At 41.9% G+C, this 13473-nt stretch overlaps 1 protein-coding gene across 3 annotated transcripts in view; it reads right to left on the bottom strand.

The window, feature by feature from the left end:
• HSPA4 (heat shock protein family A (Hsp70) member 4) overlaps positions 1 to 13210 on the bottom strand; it is a 45295-nt gene extending 32085 nt beyond the window's left edge. For all 3 annotated transcript variants that reach the window (XR_014838791.1, XR_014838792.1, XM_005661654.4), the window contains exons 1-3: positions 12860 to 13210; positions 2246 to 2303; positions 111 to 251 (exon numbers count right to left, since the gene is read on the bottom strand). Coding sequence is in view for 1 of the 3 variants with exons in the window: in XM_005661654.4 (XP_005661711.1) it covers positions 111 to 251; positions 2246 to 2303; positions 12860 to 12966 (306 nt within the window). In the remaining 2 variants the exon portion in view is untranslated. The remainder of the gene's footprint in view (positions 1 to 110; positions 252 to 2245; positions 2304 to 12859) is intronic.
• Between the last annotated feature and the right edge of the window lie 263 nt (positions 13211 to 13473).

Here is a 13473-nt window from a genome sequence, read left to right as displayed (position 1 = left end):
CTTTCCAAAGCACTTAAAAGCATTTTCATTACCACTGGAAATTAGAATGGTATGATATAGATTATAAAAGACTGTATTTCAAGCATAAGGCACTACTTTGAAAACCTTACCTTTATTCCTGTTAATCCAGTGGGCAACTGCACAATATCATATGCAAGTTTAGATTTTTCTGCCTCCACAAACGGATCAGAGAATGCTCGGCCATGGAATCTTTTAAATCCCTGGACTGTATTCTTTGCATTAGATATTACCTAAGAGAAAGAATATCAAAGATTAGAAAAACTAATAGCATTTAAATGAAGGGGAAAAAATGCAACAATTTCAAGATGAAATTAGCAACATCTTCATTCCCCAAAGTTTCCTTCCGAGTTTCAGTTTTCTTCAGCATTAAACCTTTCTGAACAACACCTGTCTAGCACGTGAAGTAAGGGTGAGAGACTTGTACAGATCACACAGACCAGAGCCCAGTCTGAAGACAGGTCATTACCCCTATAAAAGCATTTTCCGTTCTTAAACTTTTAACAAACAATTATATGAAATAATTTTTATCTTTAAAAAATTACCCATAGTTTGTGATTCAAACTTTCCAGGAGTCAATCTGATAGTACGTATCAATTCAGGCATTCTAGTGAAAGAAACTTATCATAAAAGCTAAAAAAGATGACATTAAGCACCCAAAGATAAGTGCAAATAAACTGACAGAGTATTACTTATCACAGCAGAAAACTGCAAAGAACCTAGAGGGTCATGGTCAGGGGAATGGGTAAATTAATTATGGCATTATGTGTGGACAGTGGGTAAGAGTATTTTTTAAGTCTGGAGACAAGTATCTATATGGTATGATGGCACTTTCTTGGGGTGGAGGTGGGGGAGAGAAAAACATTTATATGCTTACAAAGAATACAAGAGAGTACACATTAAGGTAATAGTCATTTTTGGATAATGGTAGTATAGCAACTTCCAAATTCCTTATACTTTTTCTATATTTTCTAATTTCTCTAGAATAAGTATTATAACTTACGGGGAAAAAAATGCTGGTAAAGACATTCAAAAAATTTAAGAATGAACTTCTGCTTAAGACTTACAGGCTCCTCTTTTCAATGCAGGAGTAAGCGCCACAAGCCCCAAGGAAAAACTGCAGGGATCCTCTACATCAGCTATGTCAAAACGCACACACACAGGTTCTTTTGTAAAACAATATGAGGCCTCCCAAGTCAAGCCCTGCTTCAGTAAGCTGCCAAGTAGAAACCCAGTATCACAGTAACTATGTCAACCTAGAACTAGGCAGCCAGTTTAGTACAATAACCATTCTCAATAATGAAAGCAAGTTTAAAAACAGGAAGAATGCACTAGAATTTTAGAAGGAAAAGACATGCCAAAATCTCTCTGTACTTGCTATCCATTATCTCCTGAAACATTCTGAACTTTCTGAAAATGAAATTATAAAACCCCCAATTTAATTAAAAATCAACTGGCCAAGCACCATTTTTTGGGCTTAGGAATCTTAGGCCAAACCAGGTGCAGAAAAAGGGACAGCTATTCATTCTACTGTTGCTCCAGAATGAACCACTGAAACATGTAACATTCAAATCCTTAATTTTATAGTAACCTCAGGCGCTCAGGAAAATAGAATCCTTCAGGTTCTGCTACTCCAAGTTACTCAGAAACCAGCAAATATGTTAGGTTTCTGATTTAAAAGTAAACTAACAGCAGGAGTTTCCTAGTGGTTCATCAGGTTAAGGATCCAGTATGTCACTGCTGTGGCTTGGATTGCTGCTGTGGCGCAGGTTCGAACCCTTGCAGGTAACTTTCCCTTGCCACAGGTACAGCAAAAAGAGAAACTAATGGCAAGTCTGCTTCTCCAAGTATGCTTTCCTTCCTTGAAAATCTTTATCAATAAGATCAAATCTAGAGACAACACAGACCATAAATATGAATAAGATGAAAATACAAGATAGACTTTAAAGAATATCTAAAATACCGAGGAATAAGCAAGCTTTCTTAAACAGTATCTGGGTAACATCCTAGTAATCTGCATTAAACTAATTACACTGTTCATGCTATTTTAGAAAGCTATTTGCTTCTCACTTAAGTACATGAGACCAGGGATCAGGTTTGTCTCTTAGTTGTACACCTAGGGGCTCTCAGTACTGGGCACATAATAGGCACTGATATAGTTGCTGAATGGGAAGGATGGTCAAACCAGAAAAATGAATCACTTTGGGAAAAAAAAACAGAATTCTACCTGGCTTTTAGCTGCTGCTCCAATTGAACGATTCTTAGGTCCAAAAGAAATGCAAGCCCTAGAAGATAAAACAAACATTAAAGCATCACACCTTACTGCAACATCACATCCAAAATCAAGGCTGACAAGATTTCTGACTTTTAGCCAAAAAGCCCTAAATTTTAACAGCACACAACGCAAGTCTGTGATTCTGACCTTCTACTAAGTGAAACTGTCCATGGAATGAGATGCTTCTTAGAATAAAGAGAGTCCTACATTTAGATGTTGAAGCACGAGTTTGATATAATCATCTGTCTAAACTACTGCAGAGAAGTGGACTAACCAGTCTCCACTATCCTCTACTCCTTCAAGTCTGGTGTTCAAAATGCCAGTATAAAATAATACCCACCATATCAATGTATCGATTAAATGTTCTTTGTGTTTTAGAACAGCTCATAACTTAACCAAGAAAATAGTCTATAAACCCTGAAAACAATTCATGTCCTATTATAAATAAATAAAAAGTTATTTTTCTAGAACTAGCTTCCAAGGACTCCGTTTCTGACAAGAAAAGAAAATTCATTCCTACTTCAAACACAGTCTTCCAAATCAATTCATATACTGCCTACTGGTTTGATATATATACTGCTTATTTTAGAAAGCAAAATTGAAACCTGCTAATAAAGGTATAAATACTTTAGAGCACTGTGTTTAAGCTTAAAAAGTCAGTTATACCAGAGTTGATGCTTTTGCTATCATGGCCTCTTTGCTTCCCAGTTTTTCCCTCTAATTAATCCCTCTGGAAACTTGCCCCATGTTCCCTTTACTCTCATATATTTGTCACTTCCCTTTCCAGTACCTGCTTTCTCTCAAGCCAAAAGAGGATCAAATTCACCCATGCCATCCCAAAAAATCCTAAAAGACAAAGCTCTTCCCAAAGTCTATTTCCTCAAGTCAGTAAAGCCTTCTCTCTCTCCTACTGTAGTAATAATGACTGCATAAATTGCTTATGTGTACTATCTCATTTAATCCTCGAAAGCACCCTATCTTATCCCCACTTCAGAGAAGAGGAAAGAGTCCAAAAAGGTATTAATAAGTAAATTTATCCAGAGTCATACCATCTGAAAGCAACTGAAGTCAAGACCATACACAGGTCATTTCTCCATACTTAACACTCCAGCTAGCTCTGACCCTCCCTCCTCTCTATCCTCCCTGGATGCCTAACTCTTCCAATTTAGCGCAATGAGTAAAAATAGGGGCTCTGGAGCCATGCTGCTTTGGTCCAAATCTGACTACATTAGATGACCTATTAAGTAGACCTGGGGTTGTTTGGTTTGGTTTGGTTTTTGGCCACCCTGCAATATATGCAGTTGCCAGCAAGCATATGGAGTTTCCAGGCCAGAGATCAGATCCAAGCTGCAGCTGTGACCCGGCAACACCAGATCCTTAACCCACGATGCTGAGCTGGGGATTGAACCTACATCCCGGCACTCCAGAAACACTATCAGTCCCATTGCAGTACAGTGAGAAGTCCAGATACTGCTTTACTTAGATAAACTTAACAGCCCTATACAAACTGGCAGAAGGTTGGGCTTCTCTGTGCCTCAACGGCCCTTTCCTACCATGGTGTAAGAACCCCTGTAAGCCAATTTCCCAGAACAGTTGCAGTCAGCATTACCCTGTATTTATGGCACAGCCTGGGATCCCATTAGATTTCCTGTGAACCCTAAGCTCTACGGGACTAGAACATGGTGGATGAAGTCCCTCAGCCTTTCTGCAAAAACATCACACTTTAAAAAAAAAAAAAAAAAAAACAAAAAAACAAAAAAAAAACTCCCTGAGCACGACTTAAATGTCTCTCCTATCACGGCCCATACTGCCAAAGTAATCTTACCCACACCTTGCACCTTCTCCACTTCTAGCCTAGGCATGCAAACCTACATTGTCCTAAAAGCCATCAGGTCTGAATTTCTAAGATGTATCCCACCAATACTACAATCCCAACATACTGAAAGCCAATGTTATTTACCTTCCATTGTTACCTGAAGCCCTGTTTTCAAGGCTTTGTCTCCTCAAAACAATACTAGCTCTAAGAATAAAATGTTTTCAACTTTACTGTATGTCCTGCTGAAGGGCTGATTTCTTATTCCACCTCAGTAATTTTGAATCTGTCTTGCTCCTAATTTCCCTCCAAACAAAACTAATTAGCAGCAAATAAAGCCTAGATACCTGAATATAGAACCGAAGGCCTTTCACAATCCCACCCCCACCCCCACTTTGCAGCTGCACCTCTTGCACACAGTGCCCCAACACGAGTCAGACAGTCTTCCAGACTTCCTGCTTCACTCTACCACTTTTGCCACCTGAAATGCCCTGGTCCTTCTAAATCTCACTCGTTCTCCAGAAATACCACACACTTTCATAATACCTTCCCAATCTTCCTCAAGTAAAATCGGTTTCTTAAAGCTTTTTAGACTTGGCTTAAAACTTGTGGGACTCTGGGCGACACAAATTAAGAACACTTCAACTATGCACCATGAAATGTTCTACTACACAGAGCTGCCCCAGGCAATACTCTTTGAAGTCAGTTAACATTTTTACTTACTCTTGAACTGGACATCTGCCTTCTTAACAGTAAAAAGAAATGTCCCACACATCTTGAAAAGCTAACTAAGTTTGTCTCAGTTCAAACTGTTCGTCTTCTTGTTTACCTATACATGCACACTACAAACAGTTCCCAACTTCTTTCAAAGCAAGCAAATGTCACTTAATGGAACAATCTTTACCACATAATACACACTGAAAGGGTTTTAAAACTAAAAGCTTACACAAAGAAATAATATTTGGGTTTTTTTTTTCTTTCTTTTTAGGGCCACACTTGGGGCACAGGGAAGTTCCCAGGCTAGGGGTCAAATTGGGGCTGCAACTGCAGGCCTATGCCACAGCAAGACCAGATTCGAAACACATCTGTGACCTACACGGCAGCTTGCAGCAATGCCAGATCCTTAACCCACTGTGTGAAGCCAGGGATAAACCTGCATCTTCATGGATACTAGTCAGGTTCTTAACCCACTGAGCCACAGTAGGAATTCCCAAGAAACAATACTTAAATGTGAAGAAAACCCTTGGAGTTCCCTGGTGGCTCATGAGATTAAGGATCCAGCACTGTCACTGCAACAGTTCGTTTTGTTTTGTTTTGTTTTTGCCTTTTAGGGCCGCACCCGCAGCATATGGAAGTTCCCAGGCCAGGGGTCGAATCAGAGCTGTGCCGGCCTACACCACAGCCACAGCAATGCGGGATCCGAGCCTCGACTGCACCCTCCACCACAGCTCACAGTAATGCTGGATCCTTAACCTACTGAGCGAGGCCAGGGATTGAACCAGCAACCTCATGTTTCCTAGTTGGATTCGTTTCTGCTGCACCATGACAGGAACTGCTGCAGTGGTCTGGATTGCTGCTGTGGCGCAGGTTTGATCCCTGGCCCAGGAACTTCTTCATGCCACATATGCAGCAAAAAAAAATAAAAACATAAATGTTAAAAAAACCCAAAAAGATTAGGTCAAATATCAAACCCAAAATAGAGCCTATTCAGTGCTATTGCAAACTCACTGTAGAAAATTAGAAACAGGGAATTCCTACTGGGGCACAGCAGAAACAAATCTGGCTAGTATCCATGAGGATGCAGGTTCGATCCCTGGCCTTCCTCAATGGGTCAGGGATCCGACATTGCCATGAGTTGTGGTACAGGTCACAGAAGTGGCTCAGATTCCACATTGCTGTGGCTGTGGCGTAGGCCCGAAGCTACAGCTCCAATATGACCCCTAGCCTGGGATCTTCCATATGTCACGGGTGCAGCCTTAAAAAGGCCAAAAAAAAAAAAAAAAAAAAATCCAGTGTTATTGTTGCAAGCTGCAGCATAGATCACAGATATAGCTCAGATCTGTAGCTGTGACAGAAGCCTCAACTGCTCAGGAACTTCCATATGTGGATGATGCAGCTGTTAAAAAAAGAAAAAAAAAAAAAAAAAAAAGGAAAGGAAAGGAAAGGAAATGTGTACTACTTTCCACTCAGCAGGAAATTACAAAATTTGGAGACAGCCGGCATGCAATCCATATCTACGGCAGGGCAGCCCCTCGTTCACCCAGGCAGGTCAAGCTCCCTTGTCCCACAGCTTTCATTTTGAGCCTTCTCAAGCCAGGCAGTGTGCTAAGCATTCCACATTTGATTCTCCCAAATACTGAAAAAAGAACTATAACTGACCCAATTTTACAAATGAAGAACTGAATGAAGTCAAGTTAATGGGCCCAGAAACAGGACTAGTAAACATCAGAGTCCAAGATTCAGAATCAGGACTGCAGTTCCCATCGTGGCACAGGTGAAATGAATGCAACTAGGACGCATGAAGTGGCGGGTTTGATCCCCAGCGGTGGTCAGTGAGTTTGGGATCTGGCATGTCCATGAGCTGTGGTGTGTGTCACAGATGCGGCTTGGATCCTACACTGCTGTGGCTGTGGTGGTATAGGCCGGCAGCTTTAGCTCTGATTCCACTTCTAGACTGGGAACCTCCGTATGCTGCAGGTGTGTCCCAAAAAAAGAAAAAAAAAAAAAAATCAGGACTAACTCCAAATCCCACACACACATACTTTTGTACTGCCTATCAAACCCATTAGATTAATTCCTACTTCTATACCTTCACTGTCTCAATCCTTTCTTCCAGGTATTTTAATCCTATTTCCTCAAGTCCCACTCCTGCCTTTCCTTATCACTCCAGCCCCGACTGAACTTGTACTTAAGGTCTGTACTTAATAACCCTGTCCACAGCTATACTCTTATCCTATTTACTGTTGCTTCATGGCATCCATATTTTCAACTAGAACGATTCCACCGCAGGACTCTATCTTACGCTTCCTCTATATCCACGCAAGGCCAAGTCAATGCTGCTACAACAGCAGTACTCAAAGACACTTGCTGCTTGACTAGCACTGCCTCTCCTCCATTCCAAATTACAGGCTGGCATCACATGAAGTTAATTCGAATCAAGTTCAAGACTCCTCTGTTCTATTCTTTAAGTTCTGGAAATACTCATTTTTTAAAACCAGAGAATGGCATTATCTTCCCTGGTTAAGAGATACTACTGACCAAACATGTATGAGCATTCTGATGGGATATTAGGAAGAGCTACAATCAGCACTGCTCCTTAAACGGTACAGTTTCATGTTTCTAGGTGTGTGTACAACTACTCTCAGGACATTAAGATGGCTGTTGCTTTAAATCAATTTCTTAAACAATGTAAGAAAATGAGTTTTTCAGAGAAGCTACAAGACTATTTAGACTATCAAATAAGAAATGTAGTCAAAACTGGCCTGCTAATGGTTATTATGTTAATCAGGGAAAACCATGGTCACTGCCCTAGCCATGAACTAGCAAGTACCCAAACAGCTGATATCAAACAAACCCAACAACTCACACGTTCAAGACAGCCAGTTCCTAAAGAATCACAAACTCCTCAGTCAGTAGCATTTACACATTAAAAGCTACATATCTGATGAACCCTAAAGGCAAACTTCCATTGATTTCATTGTCTCAATATACAGTCCATTAATAAAGAAAACAACAAATACAAAAAGGTAAGTAATAATAGCAATATTAGCAAATACTTAAGGAGTATTTACTACCTGACAAATATTATTCTAAACACTTTATGTACTTTTAATAACTCATAATTTTCACAAACCAGTCAAACAGAGAAATCACTTACGTTTCTGGTATAAAATAACGCCTTAAATTTTGTAAAGTATCTTGGCAATATTCTAAACATATATATATCCTTTGTCCACTTTCACATCTGGAAATCTAACCAAAATAAAAGTGTTAACATGTAAATATAAAAGACTACTTGTTGAAGACTATTTCCTTTTTGTTGTTGTTGTTTTTAGGGCCACACCCTCCGCATATGGAGGTTCCCAGGCTAGGGGCTGAATCAAGAGTTGTAGCCACCAGCCTACACCACAGCCACAGCAACATGGAATCCAAGCCATGTCTGCGACAACACCACCGTTCATGGCAATGCTAGGTCCTTAACCCACTGAGCAAGGCCAGGGATCGAACCTGTGTCCTCATGGATGTTAGTCGGGTTCATTCACCACTGAGCCACAACAGGAACTCCTGAAGACTATTTCTAATTACAAAAATTTAAGCGTTAAACTGAGCATTTGAGGAGAGCATGTTAAAGCCATAACATGGTCTCTCATATATTCAAGGAGGTAGATACCCATTTATTGACCTTGAGAGATGTCTAAAATATAAGTGAAAGAAAATAGTTCATAAATACAGTACAGTGGAGTTCCCGTTGTGGTTCAGCGGTTAACAAACCCAGCTAGTATTCGTGAGGACTTGGGTTCAATCCCTGGCACTGCTCAGTGGGTCAAGGATCCAGCATTGCTGTGAGCTGTGCTGTAGGCCGCAGACGCAGCTCTGATCCTGTGTTGCTGTGGCTGTGGCTGTGGTTTAGGCCAGCAGCTGTAGCTCTGATTCAACCCTTGGCCTGGGAACCTCCATATGCCTCAGGCATGGCCCTAAAAAGACAAACGACAAAAAAAAAAAAAAAAAAAATGGCCCTATTTGTTTATATGAATATGCCCCCTATGTCTATTTGTAGAAGTCTGGGAAAAGGCATGCAATTATATACAGCAAACAGCAAATAATTAGAGAAGAAACTTAATCTTACTACTTCAGCACTTTTTTATTTGGTCGAACCTACACCATATGGAAGTTCCCTGGCCAAAGATGGAACCCACACCACAGCAGTGACCCATGCCACTGCAGCGACAACACCAGATCCACTGTGCCACAAGAGAACTCCAAGCACTTTGATTTTTCGTTAAAGCAAACAAGTATTTGGTTAAGTCAGTAAAAAAAGAATTTTTTTTTTTTTTTACTTTAGGAAACCCAATTTAGAACTCAATGACATGAAGTTTTGTAGAGTACTCCTACCAATTCTGTATAAAAGGCTGTATTTTAGTTGCTGCATGAGTTTCCACAAGTGATAAATTAGACATGAGAAATGTCAGTAGTCTGAAGCTTTAGCTAACAAATCAAATTTCCTTTTCTTTGAACCCAAAAGATCCAAGTCATCCTGCAGCTCTACTTAGATCTACACAATACATAGACATTCACTCCAGAGAGGAACACTTTTCTTACACAAATAAGGTCTCAGATGTTAATCTGCCAATTAACCAGAGCCTACACATACTTTCAGCTTTTGCTCTCTCAAGGGTAGTTATCAAGAGACAATTTCATCTCTTCAAATTACTAATATATTGTTTTATTAGGAACTAAGTCACACAAAATTACCCTAAGTAACTCACCTCTACCCTATAAATTTTACACAGTATGGCCCAACTAACCCCTGTAATGTCTGCAGTCCGTTAATATTTTAATTCCAAAGAAGCTTTAAGCTTGTACCCTTTCTACTGTAATTATCCAACTAAATGTAAAAATAGGCTTTCCACTTATCCCAAAGCCTATGGTCAAGAAATGTCAACACAGACACTCATAATTTAAAACTCCCAAGTTTATCTCTAAGCTGCCCACACTTCTTTCCCATGCTACCACACAGGTGGAGAGCAACATCAACTCCCACATGGACCAAATACTGCACTAGCTTCCTAAGCGTCATCCTGATTCTTCTCTTGCCCTTCTCAAATCTATTCTCCTCAAAAAGAGTCAACTATATTTTTTAAATATAAGTTGAATCACCTCCCACAGCACCTAGATAAAAGTCCTTAACATGATTTACAAAGCCCTGCCATAACCTAGCCTGCCCTGCCTATCTCCTCTCCAGATTCATTCTTTCAAGTGGCTATAATCCTCTCAGTCTGTCCTAAGTACCAAGCTCTTCTAGCCTCAGGGCTTCCTCACCTGCTATTCCTTTTGATGGGCACAACTCTTTCCTCACACCAATGGGAAAATGCTCCTCCTCTAGACTCATTTTAAATGGCACTTCTTTTAGAGCACCTTCCATCACTACCACCATCCAGTTTAAATGAGGTCCCCCTGTCATCACTTTCTGTACTTTCCCATGGGGGCCTTTACCATAGTCAGTAATTATATGTTTGTTTAGCATCTGGTTTTCTACACTAGCCATGTCGACAATGTCAGGATCAGAGTACCTTCACTGCTTAGTACAACGGCATTTTGGAAGCACTCATTATCTGCTAAAATGAAACCTAAATATGGTGAGAAGCAAGGGTCTCTTCTGGGTAAGACTCAACTGGCTCATCAAGAATGGAATTCATATTCTGTTGCACCCACAATTTGAAGTGAGTTATTCCCATCATAGCCAGCTCTCCAGAACCTGCATCTCATTCCACTCACATTAAAAAGTTCATGTGTACCTGAGATGTAAATCCATTCTTCCATAACCATTACTTAAATAAAAACTTTTTCTTCTACTTAGCCAAACTCCAACAACAGAGAAAACTAAGCTAATCAAGACCACAGTTAAAAAATTATTTGAACATATGGCATCCCTCTAAGTTCCCAGGAAATACAGGAAAAACATATAAGGAAAATAAGCTATTTAAATAGATATTCTTATCACAATTACATGGTATGTCTAGTCACCCATCCAGTCTTTGCGACAAATTTAACTGTGATTTGGGAAGATTAAATTCTTTTCTGAAACAACTCTCAGTTCCAAATAATGAGAGTCATGGTAAAACTGCTGCAGTTACTATCTGCCCAATGGATGGAGAAAAAGGAGCATAAGAGTCTAAAACAAAGGACAAGTACATTTTGTTCCAATATCTGTAACTCTCTTCTTTTTGGAGCTCAAGTCTATTCAATCCTAGGCAGGAAAAGACCAAGAAGTTACAAGTCTAGCTCAGCATACTAGACCCTTGGGTCTAATTTCTTGGGGAAGACGATCTCTGATCTCTCTACAGATGAAGCTAGCTAGGATGCAGAAAGCAACACCAAATAGGAAATTAATGCCTAAATACTTAAAAACAAACTTTAATGCTTTAAAAGAAAACCTTTTGGTATGCAATACACTTCCCTGGAAATACATATTAGATCAACCGTTGAAAACTATTAAGATGGGTGAATAGGGGACTGGGTTGTTATTGCTAATGAGCACAAGATTTCTCATTGGGGTGATGAAAACGTTTTAAAATTGTGTGAATAGTTGCCTAAATTTGTGATTACACTTAAAAAAAGTGTATATTTTAAGAGGGTTAACTGTATTTGTGTGAATAACGTCTCATTAAAATGGAAAACTACAAATAAAATTGAGAAAGGAACATCAGACTATGGTTTTGAATCTGGGGTGGATTTTCCCGGAAGCGCTTGAGTTAGGTGTAAAAAAAGGGGGCAGAAGGAGTTCCCTAGTGGCTCAGTGGGTTAAGCAGCTGGCTTTGTCACTGCAGTGGCAAGGACTGGATCCCTGGCGTGGGAATTTTCACATGCCACAAGGACGGCGAAATAAAATAAGGAGCAGAAATTTGACAAGTTCAAGGGAAACGTGAGTCTTCTGGGTAGCAATGATCAGCCTAGTAAACAGAGCAAGAGACTTGGCCAGAAATCTGTGGCTGAAGAAAACCAACAAAAGGGCGGGGGGGGGAATAGGCCTTAGAAAAGAGGCCCTTTATGACACACATATATGATGTATCAAATATGAGAATCTAACAAATATGAAACTTCAAAAAAATTTTGTCCGAAAGGAAAACAATAGATTGAAACATATCTCTAGGAATTCAAAAAGTAGACTCTTAACTCTAACCAAGGAAAGGCCTGGGTGAGTCATGATTTTTTTAGCGCTGTGTCTATACTGGTCCCATAACTTACTATAGGTTCTAAAAGTCGAAGTGAGCCCCTGAGTCATTCATTAACAATTGCGGCCAACACCCCGGATGGAATGCATTACCCTGAGAATGGAACGCTGTTAAGGGTGGATGCATACAGAATGATAACAGAAAATGACCCAACGTGGTTCAATTTACTGAAACGACGTAAAAAATCAAAGTGAATGCAAAGATATCCAAAAGCCATCAAATTTTATTAAATCCATTTCTGCTATCTTTCCGTGCCAACCCAACCTCAAGATCTCCGGTGCTCCGGCTCCCTCTCTTCCGGGCGCCACCCCACCCCCACTCACGTGGGACTCTGGGCGCTCTTAGGGCCGGCGACCGCCAGAACTCGTTCAACTCAACTAACTTTTATTAAGCGCCTGCTGTGTGCAAAACTCCGAACTCTGCGCTGGGCTGAAGAAACGTCAGTACTCCCTGCGCCTATTATGTACTCTCTAAAAGAGGAGCTCGGTCCACCCCACATCCCAGGCCTGCCTTCCCCCCAACTTCTACTCAATACATCCGCAGGTCCAAGTATCCATTCACAGCCTTCCGCCAGCCGGCGGGCCACAGAAAAAAGGCCTCGCCCCTGCTGCAGACCCACACGGTGGTGGTCGCGGCCACCAGTGACCTAAAACCCAATGGAGGTGCCCTACCCACCACGGCCTCGGCTCGGAACGGAGATTACTGCCCGGCCCACGTTCCCCAAACCGCGAGTGGCACAGACCAGAACAAGTGCTACCTCCCCACCCCCCAGTGCACGCGACTGGCCTGGCCCACACTCACGGCGTGCAGCGGTCGCTGTACTCATTAGCGATCGTTTCGATGCCACCGGCGCGGGCTACGGCGACGTAGCAGCTCTGGAACCCAAGGTCTATGCCCACCACCGACATGGCGCCGGCTACAGCTCGGGCTCGAGCCCCGGTCCGGCCGGCAAGACAGGACACGGACCCCGGCGGGGCTGGCGCGCGGAAAGACGGCCGTGTGGGCCGGGGAACCCGGGCTAGTTGGGGAAGTGAGGGTGACCACACGAGCCCCTCGGTTCTTAGAAGGAGAGCCGCGGCGGAGGGCACTGCTCAGACCGGCTCCGGCTCAGCGGCCGCAGAAGGTGCGCCGGTAGCGGGGGCGGAGAAGATCTCGAAAGATCTCGTTGCGACGAGAGTAAAGCTGCAGCGCGAGAACTGCGACGAGATGTTCTCGCGAGACCCCGGCACAGCTGCTTTTCCTTCTGAAGCCCCGCCCCCCGGTTGCGTACATGTTTACGTCACGTCCGGACCCAAAAACCTGGGAAGGGACTAAGCCGCAGAAAAGATGGTAGAGAGGCGGGGCTGGCCAATTGAGCCTGCGCACAGAACCGGCAGCCGCTCTCCTCGCGGCGGCGCGGAACCGAGAAGCAGCTC

This window comes from Sus scrofa, chromosome 2 (genome assembly GCF_054392235.1).
Source record: "Sus scrofa isolate SSC_HxYL_T2T_F1_AM1 chromosome 2, Sscrofa_HxYL_maternal_Yorkshire_Landrace_v2.0, whole genome shotgun sequence".
Taxonomy (NCBI): domain Eukaryota; kingdom Metazoa; phylum Chordata; class Mammalia; order Artiodactyla; family Suidae; genus Sus; species Sus scrofa.
Note: the sequence above shows the minus strand (reverse complement) of the source record. Positions and strands in the feature narration are given on the sequence as shown.